The sequence below is a fragment of the Ostrinia nubilalis genome, chromosome 10, assembly GCF_963855985.1.
Source record: "Ostrinia nubilalis chromosome 10, ilOstNubi1.1, whole genome shotgun sequence".
Lineage (NCBI taxonomy): Eukaryota > Metazoa > Arthropoda > Insecta > Lepidoptera > Crambidae > Ostrinia > Ostrinia nubilalis.
This window is the reverse complement of record NC_087097.1, coordinates 14,156,008-14,182,575: the sequence shown is the minus strand read 5'-3', so window position 1 is coordinate 14,182,575 and position 26,568 is coordinate 14,156,008. Positions and strand designations below refer to the sequence as shown.

The 26,568-nt window shown below is 38.7% G+C and overlaps 1 protein-coding gene across 2 annotated transcripts in view; it reads left to right on the top strand.

Annotated features, from left to right (window-relative positions):
* Positions 1–23,079, top strand: part of LOC135075316 (palmitoyltransferase ZDHHC8) — a 43,377-nt gene extending 20,298 nt beyond the window's left edge. Inside the window, exons 3-9 of one of the 2 annotated variants that reach the window (XM_063969730.1) lie at positions 2,016–2,173; positions 3,785–3,957; positions 4,651–4,845; positions 5,817–5,997; positions 9,945–10,120; positions 14,083–14,241; positions 22,364–23,079. In XM_063969730.1, coding sequence (XP_063825800.1) covers positions 2,016–2,173; positions 3,785–3,957; positions 4,651–4,845; positions 5,817–5,997; positions 9,945–10,120; positions 14,083–14,241; positions 22,364–22,805 — 1,484 coding nt within the window. In that variant the 3' untranslated portion in view covers positions 22,806–23,079. Of the gene's footprint in view, positions 1–2,015; positions 2,174–3,784; positions 3,958–4,650; positions 4,846–5,816; positions 5,998–9,944; positions 10,121–14,082; positions 14,242–22,290 lie in introns of both variants that reach the window. The other variant, XM_063969731.1, reaches the window with a different exon arrangement.
* Positions 23,080–26,568: the final 3,489 nt, after the last annotated feature.

Below are 26,568 nucleotides of genomic sequence, written 5' to 3'. Positions count from 1 at the left end.
CTTCGATCGAGCAATCATTGGTGGTTGGATTTGTTTTTATTTTCTGGCTTGATCGATATTTGTTTGGATGTTGCACGAGCAACTCTAATGAATAAATAGTTCGTTAGATTCTTACTTAATCTACGAAATCAAAAAAGTCCTTCGTTGGTTGTTTTTAAACTAATTCAGAGGGTCTTGCTGCTATTTACACGGTGTTGTCAATCAATGAAGTACCCATGGTAAGCCCTAGATGATGTCATATCATTTACCTTTGAGACAAGGAGCCTATTATAAAATACTAATCACTTTTTGACATAGAACGTATCCATGGTACAAATATTTTATTGTAGCTAACTACCGACTCTATTCCATCACAATAATTTTGCTAAAAATATCTTGTAAATAAATCTTTATATTTTCATTTCCTCCTAAATATTAATATTATGCCGTTTCATTATAAGGACCAAGAGACAAACGCTGGCCACTTGAAGTTGAGTGAGTTCCATTATCTGTCTACCCACGTAGGCATGCCCTTTCACAGGGCTATGTATACGTTGATAATTATATTTTTAGCCAACAAGATTAATAAGATTATGTTTCCAATTTTCAAGCTTTTCTCGCTTCTTACGTTACAACCTTATTTCAGTGAATTATGCTTTACCTTTGCCTTTGCCTATGCCCACCTCGTTCCCATCGCTGCAACTCCTGTGTAACCAATGAAGGTCAAGTTTGTCCGGTGGAAAGTTAAACTGTCATTGGATCCGTAATGAAATTAATAAGAAGAACATAGGAGTTCGAAGTTAAATTTCGATTTTTGGCCAGCGTAAAAACGTTCTGTGACAGATTAATCACACGGACATTTGTACCAGAAAGTCATATTTCACTTACAATCGCAAAACCACAAAATAACTAGGTACCTACTCTATCGGAAACCAAGTAACAAAACTAATTGTTTGATAAGAAATTATTGCATAACGGTCGTTTTATTGCTACGCAACTAGCACATCTTAGGAAACGAATCACACAACACAAAATGTATAGCATAAATACAGCGTGTGTAGTATAATAATATTCAGAATAATGTATGTCTGAATGAAATAGGTTGAAGACTTCAGTAGACATACACGAACGTGCGAGCAATAGGCACGAAAAGAAAAGTAATTTCGTTAACCGTCGTTTCATTTAGCAATTATACCCATTCCTGGACTGTCAGTCAAGTCTGTCAGCGACTAACTGGCGGCTAAATATTTAATTCGATTAGACATTCGATTGAGCCTTATGATTATTCGATTAGAAGCAAATACCGAAACTGTCACTTATAATATGAAATTCTAGTTATGATTTCAAAATAGATAAGTATTAAATTTGATTTATTTATCGGAAGGAGTTTCAAGAATACAACACGGATTTAGATTTATAAAATGGCTTAGATTACGCGATGTATTCCTGATCTGACTGCCGAATTGATTTGGATATTGTTTTTACTGAAAATCTAAGTTTTCATGATGAAACAAGGTTGATTAAAGCGTCGGAGTTGTAATGTTTGAACTTTCATAATATAATTACCATTATATGCTATAGCATAGCAACTATAGTTGTTTAAAACTTCATTGCACGTAACGTAAGAGTTACTAAAGACGAACTTATTGCCATATGGCATTCTTTCCCAGCCTAACTTTGGAGAAAAATTTTGAAATTCTTCAAATATTGTAAATTGTACATTATTTTTCACTTCATAATACGACTTCTCTTCCACCTACCAACCTTTCAATCTGAAAGTCATTGAAGAAGGAATAAGTTCAGCAGTGGACGTCCTCTGGCTAAAACGATAATGATGACGTCTCTAGTCACTATTGGTGTCATCAGATATATTTTTTTCTGACAAAGGTGACTGAGTTTCTGCTGCCACTTCTTCTCAGCACCAGTCCATAATATGTTGTCCTGAAGTGGTGGTAGGGCAAGCTATTTGGGACGTTCATAAGCACCCTGAAAAAGGCCTAAGTACCGAATAAAAAACTGACTTTGTCTTCTTCCAGCTCCACCTGACGAGGATCGTGAGGACGACTTCAGAGCGCCGCTGTACCGCAGCGTGGAAATAAACGGCATCACAGTGAGGATGAAGTGGTGCGTCACCTGCAAGTTCTACCGGCCGCCGCGGTGTTCGCACTGCTCCGTCTGCAATCACTGCATAGAGGTCAGTCGTAGGCAGTCGAGGTCAAAAATCTGTTTCGGCCCCCCATTGAGTGGGGGTGTGTTGGGTCACGCCGTGTAGGGCGGTACATCCGCGGAAGGCGCCTTGGTCGTTTCTAAAGCCCGGTCTGTGAGCACGTAGAATTTTGTCCAATGACCCCTAGCTACCCATCCTTATCGCTCGCGCGTAATTATATTGCTGTCGCGACTGTGCGACTGGCACCTGCAGTGAGTGTGCGACCACTATGCGGCAGAAGGAACACCCCAGGTTTTTTAGTGGGTTCGAGCCCCACATAAACTGCCGTCCCCCGGCGGTAGGTATGGATAGGCCATTTTCCTGGGATAAAAAAGGTAAACAATTTGTCAATTAATAAGACGATATTAATCATACGAAAAAAATAAAGCACACTTGTCGTAGTATGAACGAAATTTCGTAGCAATCGTAGCTGTTTAGCGCGCTACAACGGTAGCCACAGGTGCCGTATTATGAAAGTATAGCGTAGCAATTTTGGGATCAGTCGTAGTCACTGTAGTGCCGTAGTGTAACTCGCCTTTAGTGACTGAACTACGTGCTACGTACTAAAAAGCCGTTCGCACTTTGGTCGAGTACAGTTTACAAGTAATTAATGGTTTTTGTATGAACTCGACTTAACCGCCCGCCCGGTTGGGACTCGTGTTCTAGTGAGCGAGTGAGGCGTGGTAACTGTCAAAATAGAACAAAATCAGTATCAGGGAGCTTCAGAGCATCAAGGACCTTAATCGAATGAGGCTTAACAGTGCTATAGTACTAGTAACCGAATTTCTACCGCGTGTTAAATTCTGCGAACGTAGCTACAATCGTGTTGTAGCATATCGAATTGCCCGTAGCTGAGATCCTATCGCGTTCCATACTGCACTCGTAGCGTGTAACTTCAGTGTAGCTGGTGTGGCCATAGTTAATTAATCGATCGTTCTAAGAATAACAGTGCCACAAACTCACGGTGTTGTATATTCGTAGACTAATGTTCTTACAAACTACTCTAGACAGTAATTATTTATCAATTTATTAATTCAATGTTAATTTTATGAGACAACGTTATCAACGTAATATGCAGCCAGAAATTACTTTATTACGCGAACCACACCGCAATAACTTTCATATTATTAACCTTAATAGCCATCTAATGTGACTTATCATAAAATACATTTATTAATTAAGGGCCACAGCAGACATGCTAGTTTTAGCATCGGCGATTGGCGATTTAGCGACCGTCTCGATGCAACATCGCGATTTCGCAAATATTGCTCGCTGCGTCGAACTTCCGAAAGGCGATTAAATCATGCGTTTGGCGATTTTAAGTGTGCAGTGTGGAATGTGTGGTCGATGCATTCAGCTTCTCTAAATCGCCGATCGCTGTATGCTAAAAGTAGAGCTTGGCATAGAGATAGTTTGGGTCCCGGGAAAGGACATAGGCTAGTTTTTATCCCGGTTTTTGAAACAGGGACGCACGCAATAAAGTCTTTCTGTGACAGACAAAATTCCACGCGGGCGAAGCAGCGGGCGGAAAGCTAGTTCTACATATTCCTGTATATTTCACTGGAACTGATTATGTTAAAAGATGTCATTAATCCACAGACGTTCGACCACCACTGCCCGTGGGTGAACAACTGCATCGGCCGGAGGAACTACCGGTTCTTCTTCTTCTTCCTCATATCGCTGTCGATCCACATGCTGAGTATATTCGGGCTCAGCTTATACTACATAATGAACAATAACAAGACGCTGACCGAGGTCGCGCCTATTGTGTCGTATCCTTTTTTGGGAATTTACAAAGAAAACAGAAAATTTGAAATTACAGTCAATAATTTTTTTTTAATCCAAGTTCAAAAAGTTAAGTTCACAAAAAAGTCAAAATTTTAAAGACACCCCGCAGGCAGACTAGACATTTTGTCGGCCGATAGTTTGATCGGCCGTTTCCTCATACAATACGAGTATAAAATCCTGATTGAAGGCAACCAACTATCGGCCGACTCTCTGTGTGGAGTCTATGGCTGAGTTGCACAACCTAACTTTGACCGTACCTATAACGATAACCGGTGTTTTTTGTATGGAGTTTGACAGATTTTATTGACGTTTGTCAAAGTTAAAGTAAGATGGTGCAACTCAGCCTAAGCATTGATTCAAGCTTGCAATAATTGTTAAATTTTAATGTTTAGAAAATAGCCTGAAAGTGACTTAACACTTTTAGGTGCATAATTTTACTTTATGGACTGTTAATCGTTACAATTGGCTACATTTACGAAAAATTACGATTTATTCTTTATCGCCTTAATTAATAAAAGTTACACCCTAGTTTAACTCTGGCTTAAATTGTCATAATGTGGAAATGTCGTTTTAATCCAAGGTTCATTCTAACAACGTAACTTTTTATTAATAAGGGGGTAACAGTTTTTTATTTTTGTCACACTAACCGACCTTAATACGCTTAACTCAAAACCCAGAATGGTGATAATGGGCATAATCGCGCTACTAGCGATCCCAATATTCGGGCTGACGGGTTTCCACATGGTGCTGGTCTCCCGAGGTCGCACCACCAACGAGCAAGTGACCGGCAAATTCACTGGGGGGTACAACCCCTTCTCTAAGGGATGTTGGTACAACTGCTGCTACACGCAATTCGGGCCGCAGTATCCTAGGTGAGTTGAACTTTATTGTCTTGTGTTAAGGTCCAAAATGCAACGATTTGTCGTGAACTAAAAATTTTATTTACCTATGAAAGACAGAGATGAATATTGGTCACAATGTTTTAATAGAAAATTTAAAATTTTTGGCAATATAAATAATAATATTTAGGCAATGAGAAATAATAGTATAGAACATAATAGCCACCGCTGCAGGATGAAATGAAAAAAGAAGTTGAAGAGTACTGCTATGGTTATGCCACTTCTAGATGTGCAGAAGTAGAGAGAAGTATGTTTTTTTATTTTTATTTAAACTCAAAAAATATCTAAGTTACCTAAGAGATAACTCGACAACACTTTTGGCCAGAAGTCCTCTGTGAAGCTTTAAATTAAGGCTCATAAAGCATATTGAAAGAAAGAAAGAAAAAATGTTTATTGGATCGTACTGCTGCGATACCTTTTATGCCCCTACGCCTGTTCAAAGGACCTAGTGAAGGTCACGATAAATGCTATTTGGATCGAGTAATTATGGTATTATTCAATCAGGGCTATGGTTTTTATACTTAACAGTTGGCACCACTGGCGATTTAAATGTGGTGGCATCCTGGTGAGTTCAAATCCGATAGTCCTCCTACCGCTTAAGCGCTCATAAATTGGCGCCACTGTCTTTTCCACTAGCAAGTGGCACTAGCGCCAACTGGTGAGCGCTAAAACGATAGCCCTCATTCAACTCCAACGCTTTTAAAATCTTATCTTCTGTATTTGTAATAATAGGTGTTATTTTGCGTCTACTTTTTGTACTAAAAACCTCCGCCTTACCTTCCAGCCTAGTCCGCCCATCGAAGTACATCTACAAGGGCGGCAAGAAGCGTCGCGAGAATTTTGGTCGTATTAAATTAAACTTCAATCCTTTAAAGTCTTCTGTATTTGTAATAGCAGTCATTTTTCATCTATGTTATACTAAAAACCTCCGCCTTACTTTCCAGCCTAGTCCGCCCATCGAAATACATCTACAAGGGCGGCAAGAAGCGTCGCGAGGCGCTCGGCGGTCCGCACTCGGCGTCCGCCATATCGACCATTGCGACCGACACGCACCAGGTAAAGACGTACACGGCGGACAACGGCACTGCGCATCGGGCCGTCGGCGCGCACGCACACTACAACAAGGTGAGAGCCAGACGCTTGCGCTGTCATATAGCCTGTGTTCTTAAACGTGACATTTGGCGGGTGTGAAACAGACATGTTGACACCACCAATCAATTGACGTACTTTTTAAAACTGTCAAAACGGAAATCTCCCATAGATTTTGTATGGCACTACAAGCAAGTGACGTCACTATTTTGTCAACTCAAATAAACTACTTTTTACAATTACAATGCGACCAAAAATCGTAATTTACAGGTAATTTAAAATTAATTAAGTTATTAAGACCATAATGAAGTGTCTTTTTAGAAAAGTTGTGATTTCGAATTATTGAAGAATGGTGTCAAACTGTCCATTAGAGTAGTTGACGCCAAGAGCCATTGATAGTCCTTTTTTTGACGGGGAAAAAATGCGTTGAATCGTGTACCATAAGTGGGTTTCCGGACAAAGTCTTCTCTACCACAGCCCCTCTCGGACCATTGATAGTCCTACTTCAAGACCTTAGTCTAAAGTGGCGCCACTGTCTTCTTGTCGTGTCGACAACAAACCTACACAGCGTCGGCCCAAAACTCCGCCACAAGAATGGCGTTGTCCGTAGCCTTCATTAAATCTTGTTTGATCCTGCGTGTAGTTGTTTGGGCACGCAGGGCACGACATCATGTATTGTGCTTTGGACGTGGCGCTACTATAGTGAGCGCAAATACGATAGTCCTCCAATGTCTTCTCTACTAGCGAGTGACAGAACTTTACTGTGGCGCCACCTTGGTGAGTGCAAATGCGATAGCCCTACCGCTTCAGCGCTCACCAACAGCGCCATCGTCTTAACAGGACCTTATTTTACAATGGCGCCACTCATATTTACACTCACTACGATGGCGCCACCGTAGACTAAGGTCCTGTCACTCAGCACAGGTGCCAACTAGTGAGCGCTAATACGGTAACCCTCATCGACATACCTGTCTGTCATAGATTCTATGACAAAATCAAGCTATGACGTCACCAACCCAAATTGACGTTGAGTTATTTATTGACAAATGGTGTCAACTTCTCACTTATGAACGTCAATTCGACTCACTTGAAGTCAAGACAAGTGTCAAGTGCAGCGTTTAAGAATACGGGCGTAGTTGGCACAGTTGATGGGGTCGCAAGTGTTAAAATTATAGTCTATCCAATATAGCTTGATTAGAATGACAGCTGCCATCAAAAGTAACGACATAACTTTGTAGTAGCGATCAATGAGAGCTAAATATTGGCGGACAAGAAATAATTCACGTCTGACCTACAAACAATATTTTCGACGACAGTGCTTCCAATAAAAATGTTAATTTCGTGTAAATGCAGCGTTAAATTACTCCAATAAGTAGTAATTCGAAATTATAAAAATCAAGCTAGAGTATTAACGACGTCTCTACAAGGTTATCTCGAGTTACAAAAATGTTAGTGTTGGGACATATCGACAAATGTCATATTAAATTAAAACTAATTTTTTAACATATTTAACAATTTTTTTTTCTAACTAATTTTTTAACGTATTTAAGTCAAGTTATACGTTTTTCTAAATGTTCACTATTAAAAACCAAAAAACATTTCCTTCTTAAATAATCAAACATCGGAAATCAATCACCGGTAATTTTTTGGGTATTCATAGCACCGTTGCTCTAGAAGAGATGCCCACCGCCCTCTAGCGAGAGGAAAAAACCACTGAAGAACACTGATGATAATGACTACGACTTAGGTTGTACACCCTTGACATGAATTTTAAATTTTACTGTCTTTAAATTTAAATCATAATTGTCATTTTTATGAATAAAGATATGAAGAAAAATTGGGTGCATTTTTTTATATCATTTTTTCGAAAACTTATCGATACATCTTATGTGAACCGTACGAAACATACCCAGCACTAGTCACATTCGTTTGACAGCCGTCATTCTAATCAAGCTATATTGGATAGACTATAAGTAAATAAACACGTTGATTTTTATACATGTTTAACTATTGACCCAATCGATCGTGCCAACCAATACATAAGCTAGTTTTAAGCCAAGCTAATCCCTTTCCCACCGCATTGCAGTAATCCATTATTGTTGAATTCTAAGTAATAAAAATATAAACACTTATATTAACTGTTTTGTCAATATTAATTTTGATGAAAATAACATTGGATTAAAATTGACAAATCATTATAACTAAAGCGGTAATAATATAAACTACATTTTATGAATAAAATTGTCTTTCAAATGGATTTCTGAAATACGGTATTTGATAAACTATTGAATTATTGATAATAAGCCTAAAATATGACATTTCTTAAGTTTATTTCAGTTGACAATCATAATTATATTATTTCACTTCTAATGATAACAATTAATTATTTCTTATTACTAATTTACATTATGTATAAAAGATAAAATAAATATTATTACTTCATTTTTATTGCCCGATTTACATTGAATAAACTGAAATAATATATGACTACTAAAATAATAAACTTGAATGTGATCAATTTGGTCGTCGCTTATTTTTTTATGGTAAACCGCAGTATTTACTTCCATTTTGCTAGATATACATAGACTAACCTAGTTATAGTTGCATATATCATTGATTACATAACCATAATGGTGGTTTCAACCTTCGCATTCTACATACTCATTTACATAAATAATAAATAATGGCATAGATCTAGCAATAGCCATAACAAAATTACGTTCCCACGCTTCATTAGAGTCCAAAATCGCTTACCATTACCATTAAAATTCTGCAGTAGAGTCATATAGTTATCATGCTTGTAGAGCAAACGATTACATACCTTCAATTCACGGTCATAAGTTCTATTCGGCACTCGCACTTTAAGTACGACCTTATACTTAGTGAATTGAAGACATGAGTATGTCTGGCTCTCTACTAAACCTTTACATCTATTTATTTTTATATAACAGGTTTCAATGGTCTGTATTATGTTTTATGTAACTTAATTTCCATTTGCATAACCCATAGTCATTGATATTCACGCTTACAATTACATATTGTTTTATTTTACTATGAATAAATTTTAATATTACTTAACTTTCTGATAATATACTAACAAACATCTTTTTGGTTCAACTCTAATTATATTACTTAACATTACTTACAACATAATGGGTGGATTCGACAAAACGAGTAAAAATTTATCCCAGAATAAATCGTCAGTTTTGACATATTTCCCATACTGAAACTGTCAATGTGTTAGTTATACCAGGAGTTATTCTCGGATAAAAGTTTGGTCGAATCGGGCCCATTTATATTAACGTATCTTCTATGTATTTCAGGGTAGGCATTTGGGTAACTTCATTTTATTATATGTGAAAGTGATAATATTCTACAAAACTTCTGAACGTAGAATGCTATCCTTTTTAGTATCGTACATAAGATACGTATGAAGTCCACCTTAATATAAATGTCATCGAACTTTCTAGATGCAACTGAAAGTGGAAGGAATCAATGCCAGTATTATCAGTTATCAATTGAATCACTAATTTGTAAGCACTATTTTTAATAGTCCATGCAAATAAAGGAATTTTGACGTTGACTTTGGCTTCGTTTAGACAGAGTCGCGCGGTTTCTGGGTGTTTCTCGTTAGCTAGGCGCAGAGATTGAGCAGTTATATAAGCTGTAGTTCCACTTTCAGTTGCATTCACAGGTGGCTCAATCTTTCGGCATTACTAACACAGATAAAGCCATCTATAGTCTGGTCTGTGAGCACGTAGAATTTTGTCCAAAGACCTCAAGCTACCCATCCTTATCGCTCGCGCGTAATTATGTTGCTGTCGCGCTCGCACACTCACGGCGGGCGCGCGTCGCACAGTCGCGACAGCAATATAATTACGCGCGAGCGATAAGGATGGGTAGCTTGGGGTCATTGGACAAAATTCTACGTGCTCACAGACCTGGCTTTAGCTAGAACTACCACTAACGATCCGGGTTCATAGCTATCGCCCGGTCGAGAGGAGCACGAGGGTGAGATGGAGGGTCCCGGCGCGTCGCAGAGCGCGGACTGCGAGCCCACGCCGCCGCAGCGACGCGCCTCCGCCGCTAACATGTTCCCGCCGCCCGCGCCGCGGCCCATGCACTACCCGCGGCTCAGTCCGCTCGCCAGGAACACTAGGTACTTACAGACTAAGAGCTAGTGAACGCCAGACCTACGTCATTTTTTACGGGAGAGCGAGAGAGATGCCGCGCCCCATGCACTACCCGCGGATCAGTCCGCTCGCCAGGAACACTAGGTACTTTTTGTTCTTATCCACAACGAGGAAGCTCTTGGCCTGTATATCACCTGATGGTAAGTGATGATCAAGCCGAAGGTGGAAGCGAGCTTCACCCGGAATTCTCAACCACGGAGGAACTGGCTATCTTACCTCTAACTGCCGGAACACAACAATGCTGTTAACATTGTTGTTATGGCGACAGACTTAGGTAAGATGGTGGTAGCTAGCCAGGCGGACTTAGAACAAGCCCTACCACAAACTAAACCGAACAGAAAAATCTGCCCCCACTGGGAATCGAACCCGGGACCTCTGCGTCTGAAGCAGGTGGTCTTACCACTAGACCACAGAGGAGGTTAAAAAAACTTATGCAGCACACCAGCTGCCAGGCTCGCCTGCTGTCGCGGGAGAGCGAGAGAGATGCCGCGCCCCATGCACTACCCGCGGCTCAGTCCGCTCGCCAGGAACACTAGGTACTTATAGACTAAGGGCTTCCACAGACCAAACGCGGGGCAGTAGCAGCGCAGTTTGAATGCGGGCCCGCGCAAGTTGTAATACAAGAAACTCTTTGAAGTGTGTCACACCAAATTTGAACGCTAGCCCGCGCTCCAACTGCGCCGCCCTGCAACTGCCGAACGACAAACGAGGCGGCGCGGTTGCGGGACAGAAGCGGCGCGAACACGGGCCCGCGCTGTTGTATAACTATGGCGGCCATATTAGCATGACACACCGGACGCAGGGCGGTAGCAGCGCGTTGAAAGCGGTTTTCGAATATTAAATTTTTTGACAACCGCCCGCGTTGCAACTGCTTTGAAACTGCGCTGCTTTCAGTGTGCCTCAGCCGCGCTGCAACTGACCCGCACTGCTTCTGACCCGCGTTTGGTCTGTGGAAGCCTTAAGAGCTGGTGAACGCCAGACCTACGTCATTTTTTACGGGAGAGCGAGAGAGATGCCGCGCCCCATGCACTACCCGCGGCTCAGTCCGCTCGCCAGGAACACTAGGTACTTATACAGGGTGTTAGGTAAATGGGTATATGAGCCGAGACTAGCCCATGTTAACATACTCATATAAATACTATAGTGGTGTCAGAAAGTGGATATCGTAATATTTAATAAAAAAAATTTTCCCATACAAAACTAAATAAATTATAATTATTTTAATTTTTGGACAGCCCTACGATCGCGCAACTCCCTCCTAGGTCAAACGTGGTCAAACGGTATTTCATTCACAAATTTTGACGCGAGTCGGCACCGCCCACTTTTATTATTACTTTTGAACCAATTCTTCACTTACCTCTTTTTATTGACTGCAAGCAATCCAAGGTATTCAGGGGGTAACACTTCACTCTAATTCACAAAACGAATCGCAACACATCTATCACATCCATCCACTCACTTAATTCACCTTCCCACGCTTTCAAGTGACCGGGTAGGTTCTTGTAGTGAAATCCTATTTTCAAGAACGGGATCTCCGGGTCTCCCATCGGTGGTATGGTGGTGTCGATTCACCCACCCGTGAAAACATTAAGATACAAGGCATCGTGGAACGGAAGGTCTCCCGGACATAAATAGTTCATCACACTAAAGAAGACACAAAGTCCTATTGCACCAACACCACTCAACACACATCACCATAATTTCACTGTATTACTTAGCTATTTGAATATCTAATTATCCAGAACGTCAACAACAAAACATCGCAACGAACGCAAATTATTTACTGACAAAATAATGTAAACAAATAAACATGGCCGCATGGCGCATGCGCGGTGCAACTAGTGCGGGGTCATTATTTTTTCCATAAAATCGGTAATCGATATTGATATTACATAAAATCGATTAAAATATCAAATTATTTGAAAACCATCTGAGTAATCAATAGGAATGTCTTAAAATCAATTATCGATTAATTGATAGATCCTACCTACCTGAAATCGCTCATACTATCGATGGGTCTAAATTAGTTTAACGATACCATTGCATTGATAGAAGACATTGAAAAAAAAACAACACAGTTTTATTTGGTAAATTAAGAAAACCGTAATCTGCCATGCTTTTGGAAATGTTTTAGCTAAATTGAAATTTGCGATAAACGCTGTTATTTTTCTTAGATTAGAAAATATGATTTTTTATTAACGATAGTATGAGTGATTGGGTGGCCTTTCGATAGGCTATTGATAGACAATCGGCAAGACTACTGTACTGACCAACTGGATTGTAATTACGGCACTGTAATTACGACACTTTGACCCCAGACGACTCGACCTTCATTAGTCAATCATGAAATGAAAACTTAACCCCAACCACATGTCGTCTCCATTAATGATTGGAAATGAATTAATGGCACCTAAATTTATTATTTGTAGAAAAAAAATCCTTCAACGATTTATTATTGAACACGTGAAAAATCTTAATCGATTTTTTGCCTTCAATGTCACCTCCTTACACATCTCTACTCCTGCGCCGCGATGATCTTCCGACTCTTTCTTGCAAGTGAAAGCCGCCGTGCGATACGTCTTGCGTCTCACTCGCACTACACGTGCCGGTCCCATTGTTCATCAACAAAAGACATTTCGTTGTCCTTCAAAGATTAAACAGAGCGTTGGACACATTTCTTTAATGCCTAAGGTTTTTTTTCAATGGTGTTTTATTTTTAGTTAAGGTATTTTTAGTACACAATACCGTGATTTACGATGATAAAATTTAGATGATTACCTACAATGTCTCATTTTCCTTAATCAAAGTTATCAAGTTTAATGATTCGTTCCTTCATTCATTTCAGCCGAATGACGTCCACAATGAACGGTCCTGATTATTCAGTTTATTTAAATAAGTAAGTTACAGTCAATGAAGTACAATTAATTCTTGACCACTTTGTTTACTTTTACTTATCCAAAATCCAAATCGAATCAAATAAGGTAAGGGAGTATTTGACTTGTGCTAAATCTTTTTAGATGGACTGATTTTCCTGGGGGATTGCTTAAGGTTTTTGCCTCTCAGAGACAAATTTTTAGGCAGAAAATTATAAAGAATTCTGTTATTTGTTTTATCTACGCTAGTTAGTCGTACTATTAATTTTCAGGGGTGTCACGACGCAATTTGGCGACAAAAACTGAATCAGCTGATTACTCAATAATGGTACCTTTCCCAGACTTTCTGACACCACTATAGTATTTATATGACTATGTTAACATGGGCTGGTCTCGGCTCATATACCCATTTACCTAACACCCTGTAGAGATATTCGTTCTAAAATAGCACCTGTGCAATAGACGCAAGATCCTTAGCCCGCTCGGAAAGAACACTAGGTATGTACTTACTTGCTATTTATTACTATACTTCAATATACAACATCCCTGTTGCAAGGGACTGCCAAGCGCAGCGTAGGACGTCCACCCATTAGGCGGACACGTGACCTTAAAAAGATTGCTGGAAAGCAATAGATGTGGGCCGCTTCCTACTAGCTAATATGCGATTCAGGGATTCATTAGAAGAGGTCTATCTATGTTCACAATGATGATGACAAGCTAAAAAAAAAGTAAAAAGTATTTTATTGTCAACAAAAAGTTTACAGTCTGTTTATCTAGCGGCTGCTGCACTAAGCTGTGCTTGTGTCGCGGCAGCCATAAGTAACACAGGTTAACAATGTTGATAAAATATAGTGAGGACGCACTCAGGAGCTATTGTACAGTTTAGCTTCACGTGGTGAAAATGTACTTTTCTGTGCTCGACTCCTGCCATAGGAGAAAAGATAAGGCCTGCTGATTTCGATTGTCGTGAAAAGTCCATGTAGAATCTTATTTCACACTCTATTTCTTACTACTTTCCTTATTTAAATCTGACACAATTATTTAATCCATTCCAGTCACGGTGGCACCACGACATCCGGCTATCGGGTGGTCATGGAGCCCCTCAGATACGACACGGGGTCTAACGGAGGCGCTCGGCCTTCGCCCACCATGCAGCAGCGGATAAAAGCGCTGGGGGTGCCCACCCCGCTTGCAGTCAACAGTCCAGTGCGGAGGTATGTAGCGAGGGGATCGGAGGGACGGGGGTTAGGGATTGGAAAGATTGATTTGTGGATTGAGGAGAAAATGATTTTTTTTTAAACATTATTAGCAAATTTTATTGCCCAAAAGACAATGCCGGAAATTGGCATCTTTTTTTTTTCACGCGGCCATCGACCAAACCTTGTTTTTTGATTACAAAATAGTGTAATAAACCAAACTTACTATGACATGTATACCTCTAAACTCAGTCTGAACTTAGTTACGAGCATCAGAAGTTTGATGATTTTCATACTAGATTTGCTGTTTGCGCGCAAGCTTTGTAAGAAATTGCAACAAAATATTGCGCTATTTTTTATTGCGCTGATTCTGCTCCATACTGATGTCTGGAGCCTTTAATGGATGGTATTGTTTGTTTACACATACAATCTCACTATTTTGTTGCAATTTCTTACAAAACTTTGCGCGCAAAAAGCAAATCTAGTATGAAAATCATCAAACTTCTAATGCTCGTAACTCAGTTCAGACTGAGTTTAGAGGTATACATGTCATAGTAAGTTTGGTTTATTACACTATTTTGTAATCAAAAAACAAAGTTTGGTCGATGGCCGCGCGAAAAAAAAAAGACGCCAATTTCCGGCATTGTCTTTTCTAATAGTCCCGTTAGCCCCTCGTGGTAAGCTTAATAAGCTTGTGTTACGAGTGGGCTCACCACAATAGTCGAGCGGCGGTGGGATTCGAACCCGCGTTCCTCGGATCTCGAGTCGGCCACTCCGACCCCTTCACCGTTTCGGCTATCGTGGCTATCAAAATTGTACTGCATGATTGAGTAATGAATTAAGTAGATAATGAAAGTGTTAATATGTTGAGGGGTTAGATATACAGTATACTCTGGAGAATATAAAGGTAGATGAAAGTTTTATGCAGGAATTTTGGTAATACTAACTTTTCTTACATTCCGTAAGGTTGAAAAGACGCAGGTTAGCGTACCATCCCTATATTGTTGACATTCCACTAGCTCGCACTAAGCGTTTCGATTACTCTTTTATAATGCGAACAGCTAGGGACTGGAATTCGTTGCCTGCTGCTGTCTTTCCCGAAAACTATAATCCGGGCCTCTTCAAGGCGAGAGTGAATAGGCACTTACAGGGCAGATATGTACCATCCTAGACTGCATCCCACTTAACATCAGGTGCGATTGTGGTCAAATACCTGCCTTGTCATGCGTAAAAAAAAATTACATAAATTTTTTACCAAGCATTATCAGTACCTATAGTGAGAAAAATAATACACAAAATAAATGTAGAACTATAATGGTCAAGTCAATCTTTCCAATTCCTTCATACAAGTGAGAATATAGAGATTATTTAAGATAATTTATTGAAAAAGTTACAATAGTAAATGTTGGGTGTTCACACTTCTCAACTTTACACTATCTGCTTACATGTTATTAGCTCAAAATTTTCATATAAAACGGACAATTGGCGACTATTTACCCAAGAAGACAGAATGTTCCCAAAAACATGGTATTTATGATTTCCCATTCAATCATGGCCTTTTCCCATCACATTAACCGACTAAAATGTTGCTGAGTTAAAAAACAGTCCCATATCCCATACTTATACTGCATCGCTTCAATGTTTTTCTTTGAATTGAGTGTTTATTTGCATGTAAAATTGTTTGCGTACTCACAAATTGTATAGATAAAAAGTTTTTTTTGAAGACACTAAGTGTTACATTTTATTCTATGGTGTAAATTTTGCTTTATTGGTGTTTACAGATTTGCTTACATTTTCTAACACACTTTACGAATACTGTAATTTTAATGATTTTTCCAGTATACATAATGTAATAGATCATCATCATTTACAATATCATCATTTACAATAATGTAAGCAAATCCAAATATCGAATGATATACAGGGTGTAAAAAAACCTATCACGAAGACTGAAACTACGCATTCTGTACACCCAACCAAGTAATATTACAAAATATTATTGGTGGGAAATATTTTTTATTTTTATGATTAAAAAAAATACAATATTCCGCAGCCCGCAATGTACAGCGCACCACGCAACGCAATGACCGTGCCTATGTGTGTGTGAGTGTATTGGAGCGTACGCGCTTTCCCGCCACTACCTACCGCGACCGCAGAAGTATTTTGTACACAAAATTACCAGATTATTCACTTCCTACATTTAAAAAACACATTCCTTTAGCATTTGTTTAGGATTAGAACTAAGTACTTACCGACTAATCCCCTTCGACGTCGTCTGGAATCGGCCGCTCCAACCGGACAAGTTGTGGCTCGAACTGAACGGCCTTCCACGTGCAAGCAAACGCGTGCCCGGTAAAGCGTGTTTTGATGTACGCGCTCCAGTATTCCTTCACGTACAGTCCGGTATTTAAGTTCCTCAAATACGACACAATACACGCCTAGACGAGGCGGACGGAGGCACAATCGGCTGATTGTCCAACAGACGTACAACCAGAACAAAAATACGTGCATCAGTACGGTGGTGCGCTGTAGGATGTTCAGCCCGATACCTACAGCCCGCAGGGCTTCAGATGCGTTTCCACGTGCCCTCCCATAACAGTAAACCATGTTTACGTACTCACGAGCACTGTACGTATGGTTAGGCATCTTTCTAACACTCATTCACTAATACCACACTCACTATTACACGTTCACACACTAACTATCCGCACGAGAAAACAATCAAAAGTCGCAAGCGCATTCGACGACCGAAGAAACCGAACTGGCCGCGCGAGCGCCGGCCGCCGAGCAACGCGAGGCGCGAGCGACCTAGCAACAAAGGCGCTGCCCCGCGCGGCGAGACTGACCAATCACAGTCAAGCAATACGTCTACGTGTCTATCGAATGACGTCGAGCGCTACGCTTTGTTTTATTCTTCATTTTCAACTACAAATCGAAACTTTAATTTCGTTAGTTTAGTACATGCAAGTCTATCAACGAATGAGAATGTAAAAGCGACGGGAAGAATACTTTGTTTAATCTTTGTTAACTAAAGATCCGTCCTAGCATACTTAATAATAATAAATGCTCTTAGCAAGCTTCCAAAATACCTACTCAAAGAATGAATTGTAGATACGCAATCGTTATTAATAAAACAATAAGAATATCAATACATTTTGATAGTTATTTCGTGTAATAAAGTTACGTTCATTTAAAATAATCCCAAACAAGACGATGAATTATTTTTTGTAAATTATGAAGAATGTAAGTAATTGGTATGAAAGAAGTGCTAAAAGATATGAAATTTTGTTTAGTTTCTAAAATCAATCGAGTTTATAAACAACATCTTATCTTTTATCTCCTATCGAAAGTTAAGGAACAAGAGTTTGTCGGTGATTTATTTCTAGGCGTTTAGATTGCAGTAATAAGTAAGTCAAGTTTTATTTTATTAATTACTATCGTAAAGACGTTAAAGTTATTAAGGTAGAGAGCTACAAATGTAAGCAATAATGAACCTGTGTGTAAAGAGCATTTGTCATCTGTTTACAGTACTTTTTAATGATACAAGTTTATCACACCTGCTTACTACCTGTGATTAACGATTAAAATTACGTTTATTTAGAATCGCGTGCATGACGATTATTTATTTCAAGTAAATTATTAAGAAAGGAAGTAATGAGTATGGAAGGAGTGAAAAAAGAGACTTTTTTATTTAGTTGCTGAAATCATTTAAGTTTACAAAACACACAATCATAACTCCTAACTCGAAAGTGAATGCCTCAATCAACGATAGACGCAACATTGCTAGGGTGTTTATTCTAGGCGTTCAGAGTGGTGTGGTGTAAGCAATAATTTGAGTTTTACTTTATTAATTTCATTACTATCGTAAAGACTTCAGTTATTGAAGTAGAGAGTTATGAATGTAAAGAATGACGAGCCTGATTCAAAAGACCATTCATTATTCATCTGTTTACGGTACTTTTTAATGACACTGTGCTACTTACGCTTATCACACTTGCGTAGGTACTAGGACCTGTGATACTACATTGTGATAGAATGATGGTTATGCACTTATGCGTAAAAGTATGGTTTAGTTAAAAATGTTTAATAATAACCAAGGTTCTGTAAGATTTTTTATTTTGCGGAAAGAAACAAATTCGTGTAAAGGGTTTTTATTAATTAAAGGGTAATTTATTAGTTTTTATAACAAAAACTAAAGTGGTAAGGTGATAAGGTGTAAGTGACTAATTTAAGTACTCATTTCATTTTTACAAATTGGGTAGATTTGGATTAAGCTCAGTCCAGGTCCAGTCGTAGTCGTTGAACTCACAGTAGAGTTGAATGACTCACGGGCGAGCGCGGGTTGCGGGGCGTGGGGGCAGCGCCTGAGCGTGTGTGCGCGCGCTGCTATACATTTCTTATTGTAAAGAAAAAAGCCTAATTGTGACGAAAATACTCAAAATTTTAATAAGGTTTCTTAGAAAAAAAGTTTCTAAATAACGAATTGAAATTGATATTGTAAAAATCTTGAAAAAAATATTCTGACTTTGACCTTCAATATCTCCTAAACCACAAGTTTCCCAGGTATGGTCCCAAAGAAAAAAATGATCCTCATGATGTGGAGAATAAGTAGCCTTCGGCTTCGGGATAGGTTTTTTTACACCCGTTATTTTAGAGGTGTATGGTCGATTGGTAAATAAGATCAAAGAAATAACAGGTTCAACTAATAAATGAAAGTTGAACACAATATTTAATACATTGCACTAACAAATTCATCGATCCCATTTAGTACATAACAATTATATCAACTCCATATTATTTGATTTGCTTTTGTTCTATAACTACATCTTAATAAATTTCGACATGCAAATAAAAATATTTGCTTAATTAGTTCTGCAATTGTGTTCAACTATCATACGAGCAATAACAAATCCCCATTTAAATGTTCATATTCAATGTTTTAAATGCAATTATTAACAAACCCGCATGCACGGCATCCATTGTCAGAGTCTCTAAACAAGTATAATCGAATGTCGGTCTTAAGATCATTCCCTGTACATCCCTTTGACTTTCTGCAATAATATCAATATGTATTTCATAAATACGCTCATACAACATTCGTGTTTACAAATACAATAATACAATTTAGGAGACCGACGAGGGGCGCAGTGTAATACAGTACGACTACAAAAAATACTTACGTCACTCCACTTAACCGAATAGGTGTAAAGATCTCCCTACGGAATATCATCAAATTGAAATATCAACAGAATATTTTTTGTGTGTTTATTTGCTACTGTTTGATATTGGTTTCATTCATAAAAATTACCATCTTATGGGTTAATTTTGTGTCCAAATTAAGAATAATAGTTTAAAACGTTTTAATAATCATATTTTCAATTATATTGAATATAGTGTACCTGGATGTCATCTTGATAATCAGTGCAGCATTATCGTAACATAGTGAAACTAGTTTTAATGATTTATAACGAAACAGTAGTGAAGTTTTGTTGATATCAGCTTAATTGTTGTCGTACTGTATGTAAATTATAAAATGTGACCGTTTACCGCTTACCACGCGGCAGGTGGACCTAACGCATAGAGCCGACGTGTCGACGGTAACTCGTAATGAACGTTGTTGTGTTTGGTTTTTGTGTGTTTGTTGTCACTTTGTTTGATTTTATGAGATTTATAATGTTCTGACTTTCGTAACTAAAGTACTTAAGTTATAAGAAAGATTATATTAGTGATTAACAATTAAGACAAAAATAATCCATTTAAGAAAAACATTAAGTTTATGAATCTCATAAAATCAAACCGTAAAATGTAAATACAATTTGAGTCATGTGGCTGCACTGTTGGTTTGCTAAATTTCGTCGAGAAATGCCTTCTTGACAGGTGTGTACACTTATTGGCCCGAAATTAAAATACGCGTTTTGACAGCGGCAATTTTTTTTCTGTTAAATAAAAGAATACGCTTTGTTTTTATTTATTTGAACAATGCTTTTTGTGCTTTGTAAATTAGAATATTATTACAGTAGAATGGAATAGTAAGTGTCATGGTTAAGTTTCCAAAAAATATATTAACTTCACAGACTCTTGAAAGTTTGCTATGGAATACTTACTGATTAGTAATTTGAAATATAGTAAGTTATTTTTCAATGTTTTTATGCTACTGGTTTATATGAAATAATCATCAACGGATACAAATGAGTTATTATTGAAAGACTTCTTCTCTGTTTTAGAACATGGCACTGCTCATTCTAACCCCAGAAATATAAGTACAAACAGCATTACTTAAATCAGATTTTAGTTAAAACCAATCTAACTTAGCAATAGCATGATTTGGTACGTCTAGTGACAAACGATTGTATATTATAGGTGTAGCATAAGTTCTGTCAGTTTGTTTTTATTACAAATGAATATATTTTTATTATACCTGCAGTCCTACATGTACAATGTGGCCAAAACTTATACTACACCATGTGATTGATTACTAAAAGTATTATATCTTTATTTGCAAGCTGTTGTGCCAATGCGGACCGCGGGCGTAGCGCGACGCACTATACAATGGCTGGTCGGTACCACCGGTTGTCTATGGTCGAATTATGATCATAGACCACCAGATATGTCAAATGGTAATCGAATTTCAGTTCTGTGTTTGTCTGTCAATCTCATTGTCCCAGGCTTACGCGGATGTGTCGGCCATTTTTTATTTTTTTCTCATATAATTCCTATTCTGATGTGTGTCTGTCTATCTTTTTCGATTCCTTACAATTTTGCTAGGATTAGTTTGCGATTGCAGTGGATGTTCGATGATTAGTGTTTAGACGGTAAAACGTTTTGCTTGGGATATCAAACACCGAAGCCGTTGCGGCCATTGTAAGTGTATCGCGCTATTGCTCTATTAATGTCCTACGTAGGCGTGTTAAAATCTCAAACTACCCACACTTTCGAATGTTAACACATTTTTGTTTTTTTTAATTGCAATGCACCGCCGATGTAGGACAAGGCCGTAGAGTGTCCTATTCTGATGATTTGATTATTTTTTCTGCCTGTTCTTATCTTTCCCGTTTAATTTTTTTCTATTTCGCATGTCATCAGGATACGATGCGCAGTAGCTTGTATTGTACTGTAGTGTAGTGTAACATATGTACAGTTGAGGCATGTGGCGTTGGCATGCTCCCCGCATTAGAAGGCGGTCGCCGCCGGACCCGGTCGAGTTCAGAACTAGGGTTTTATTTGCTGTTCTACCCTTAGCTGGTGTTGTGGTGGGGATATTAATACTCCTGCATTACTTGTAATGTTGTTTGTCATTGAAATCTCTTCGAATTAACCTCTGAATGATTTATTTATTAATGGTTGTTTATTTTGTAATACACTTGAAAATTTATGCTGGAGGTTAAGTCTAGGAGATGATTCAAAAATACAAGATTTGTAAACGTTAAAACGCACTTCATATTTCAGTTGCGAATTTAATGTAAATTCGTAATTATTTATTTATTATTACTACTTCATCAGCTGTGTTTTTGCAAAAGGCACATGCACGAATAAACATATCGCTTCTGAATATTTATGTGGGCTAATGTGTAAGAACATACAGCAACATAATAGTGTCTGGGCAGTTTTGACCTTATGTGGAGCAGTTTTTCTTTTTCATTGATTTTAATTTATTAATACAGGGTGTTAGGTAAATGGGTATATGAGCCGACACTAGCCCATGTTAACATGGGCATATAAATGGTATGGTGAAGTCAGAAATTTGATATCATCATTTTATTTTTTTTTAATTTTCATACTTGAAAATAAATTTTATAAAATCCGATTTGTATGAAAAATAAAATAATTAAAATGAAGATATCAATTTTCTGACTTCACCATACCATTTATATGACCATGTTAACATGGGCTAGTGTCGGCTCATATACCCATTTACCTAACACCCTGTATAATAATCGAATAAAGTATGATAATATGAAAGGAGACCTGCCCAAGTTCTGAACGAACCGAGAGTCCGAGGGCGTCGCAATTCGCGCGATCGCACGTGCAAACGCTTCGCCCCGCAGCTCCTTCTCCTTCTGTCCGTAGGCCGTACGATAACGATAGCGAGGGCTCGGACGAGCTCGCGCGATTAAACCCCTGACGCGAGCGCCGGTCGCAGGTCAAACCCCGGCACGCCCACGGCGCCGCGCCGGCCGGACTTCATCGGCGTCGCGCGCGCCTCGCCGCAGCGCCGGTTCCTCTCCGAAGGCGAGCTGCTGCGAGCCGAGCCGCCCGCGCACCGGCCGACGGCCGACGACATCCGCGAACTCGCCGCGTCGCCGCAGCGAGGCAACTACCTGTGGGCCGAGCGGGCTCATCCTGCCCCTCGAGGCGGCGTGCCTGTCCTCCCTCCGCAGCCCTCGCCCCTCGCCCGCCGGCGCGGCCCGGCCCCCCCCGCCGCACCCCGCGCGCCCCCTGTCCTTCGTCCGCGCGCTCGAGGTCCAGGACCAACTCGAGGCCCGAGCCGCGCCCCCCGACCCGCCCGACCGCGCGTCCGTCTACGACTGCAACTACGAGATCTCCGTATGAGTCGCGTGACCGATGACTCTAACCGAGCCTGAAGCGGTCACCGGTGACGTGTTTCGTAATATGTATATTTGTGAGCGTAACGTTAATTTGTTGAGTGTAAATAGTCCCCCCAGTGTTGTGATTCCGATATGACATGATAATCGTTTGTTATTGTGACGAAAGTATATCGAGTGTTTCGAGCGCTTGTGAATCTTCGAACCGTTTGACTTTCCTCTTTCCTTTGACGCGTCGATTGATTGTAATGGAATTGACTGATTCGATGATATGCCTCAATTTTGGTTTAGTTCGATTTTTGACCTCGGCGAAGGTAGGGATTTTCGATTTGAACGCGTAAAAATGTGCCAAATATTCAGTAGACGCGTTAGTTTAGTTGTAACTCAGTTCGATTTTGTTTCGTATTCTTTTTCCTGACAAAATTAATGCCTAACAGAGTAGGCAGTCATCGTGTCGTGTGTCCTTTTCTCTCATTTTAATACGACTCAGGATGAAAGGGACATACGCTATTGACTCGGTACTCTGGTGGGCGTTAACCTCAAAGGCCCTGCCCACTCCATACGACACAGCTGCCGTCAGCTGAGCCATAAAGTGCAGTTATAATTTATTCTGTAATATAACATTTATAAATAAGTAGATAGTACACCGGCTAGAACAGATATATAAATAATTAAAGCAATTTCGTACTTTTGACTTCCTAAAACGTATTTACCTTGTATTATTTGCAATGTTGACTCTTACTTGGCATCCGTCCTTCTTAGCATCATTAGATAAGTGAAACTCCTCAATGATGCGACGTGGTATCAGTTCGAGATCGCTCATATTTTTGTTTTTATTAGTACTTTAACTAAAGCCCGTATAAAACCAAAATCAAGCATAGATCGTAACCCTGTGATTATACTCAATATTTCTGGGTTAAGTTTATTCTTGAGTATAATTTGGTGATATGGGTCTAAGAAGTCGATAGCCGCCGATTTAACATCAGCTTATATCAGTGGACCATTTTCGATGTTATAAAAAGTACTAGTAAAAATAATATTTGCGAACTCGAAACTGACGGTAGTTTAATACGCACTGTAATTTTCATATTTAAAGGTTGTCACTAACAAGTTCCTTTTGATTTATAATCGGACAATGTTGCCAGCATGTCTGTTGTGTTTTTTTTTGGGTTGTGATTTGAAGGGTAGGCCGAATCTCTAAAAGGAACTTTACATCGCTGTCAGTGTTGCCAACGTTTCTGATTATTTATTTTAAAAATCCTCAGTTATAGCAATTAGAGTCGCTTCTATTTATAATAAAACCTTGTTTTACTGCTAGTGTTTTTAAAATTACCGGTTTCTTTCTATCAATTGAATTTATTTAAATATTGCTAATCATGTTATGACAATGTTGGCAGTCCTAACTTCTTTTATGCTATCCTTCCAATAAATACTTATTTATTTGGAATTTCCGTATCTATAGTCCAGACTAGAAATATTTTGTTGCGTTATATTTTTCGTTGTTACCATTTACTTAAAATAAAGTTTGTTCTTGGAGTTATGCACAAAATTCACATCAACGAAGACTTGTAGAAAACATTCTCTTGTTGAATAGATTTTATCAGTTTCAAAATCGTTCCTTGTCAGGATCTCACCTCACCCTAATGTCATCTAATATCTACGGTACTTAGGCTAGTTTATTCAGAGTTATAAAGTTAATAAGACAAGCGAATTGAAGGATAATTATGAAACACATAGATAGAATGTCACATGGGTAAGAGTTGAGATTATCGTTGTAAATAATATTTTATTATGTATGTATGTGCGTTCGTTATTTACACGTATTTGTATGTAACAAACACATTAATATATAGAACATATCAAGCGATGGAAGATGTCTTTTATTATTACGTCAAAGTTAAGTGTAATGAATATACCAAAAATGTTTTGTCAGACGCATGCTAAAGGAAATAACAGAAGAGCTAAAATGCTGTGGAATACTTGTTTAATTATACATAATCAAGAGTGATAATAATTAGGTATAAAATAAAGACTTCCCCTTTATTGTCTTGAATGTCGTAATATATTTAGTTTAAAATATAACGCTAGATATGTCATTGTTGTGTGATAGATACATTTCCTTGTGGGGATTTTTTTTGAAGCACTCGAATTGGGAATCGCACACGTTTTTCTTGTGCGGTTAACATTCGAATGATCCAAAAATAAGCCATCTAGCCGTGTTCATGATTGTTGATTGTATTATTAGTGATTTTCGTAACAAACTTAACGCAGTGGTGCTGCTCCGTTTTATACAGGTTTCCTCGCGATATTTATTATTTTGATTTTCTGTACTTAATTTTATAAAACTGGTAACTGTATATTCACTGTCCTACGCAACAGAATAGTGGAGCTTGTCGGCGACATTGACAACACTAATAGGCACGCAGTGTTTATTATTTTCCTTATGTAAAATTTTTGACAGTCCCCCAAATATTTATACAGACATTCCCATTTTCACAACTGTATATAATACTGAGCTTGATATGTTTTATTGTATAGAAAAACAATAACGTCTTCTCTTCATTTAGTTTAAGATTGTAAATATCCTGCAATGTAAACTGTACTAAGGACAATTTTGTATAGAATGTGTAATAGTGTTATGTTGTGAATGTTGTAATATATTTATGTATATTTATAATTTCTTTCGAAACTGTTTCCGGTGCCAGTACCTAGGTAATCTGTTGTCCGCGAAGGCATATCAAGAATGTTATGGATAGAACTGACTCCACTTTAAAAAGTGCAAAAATATAATTCTCTTTTCATATTATATCAAATGCTTATGTACATTTTTACAAGTAGATGTGGATATGCTATACTCTTTCTAGAGGGTAGACGTAAAAATGTTTCAAAATGACGCGTAGTGTTGAACAAACTTATGCCACTGATCATGATGGTGTAATAATAAGATCCCCTTAACTAATCAGTAGTCAAATGGATCCCACATCAATTTGAACTTTATGCTGTGAAGATACGGTTCAAAACTGTTTTCCTAAGTCTGATCAAGGGTTAAAATTGTGGTTTATGGTGTGAAACTGTATAATCACGTCTACTTGTAACGAATCGACCCTAAACCTCTGTTTCTCTACTCGATTGATGTTAAATAATTTCTCAGGTGCCGAGACTGGATAACTTACTTTAACCAGTTACAGTGGCTTGTTGGAATTTTGATAATCATTTTTAATAATGGCAACCCCAAAGCCAGACTGATTCTAACAGTTAAATACACTTGCACAACCTTCTTTACATAATTAATTACATAAATGTGTGTGTACCGTACCGTTAACTTCAGAAGAACTGACAGTGATAGATTGATATTTTTATACAGAGCTAGCATTATTTAGATTATAAAACATTATAATAATATGCAAGTGGAAGCAAATGAACGATTAATAATTATCAAATCGATTGTGTGAATCGTCTGGTTTTGGGCGCCAAGTGGTGTTTGAGAGACACAGGGTTAAACTGACAAAACTGATGTCCTCTTACTAACAAAAGGCACAAAAGCGTTGAATACTACAACCCGATCGAGTTAACTGCGCACCTCGCTGAATGCGACTCTCCCTTGCACTAACTCGCGCACCTCCCCGCGTCAGTATCAGAACGTCGATGTGACGTCACGGCTGTCAGGTGTGCAGTTAACTCGACCGGGTAGTACGCATAGCGTATAACTGAAGGTTTCTGTGGTAGAATAGAATAGCGAGACGCCGCGAGACTTCAAAAGCGTATACCGTGACAGTCTAGCTAGTATGTCACAAACGACTCT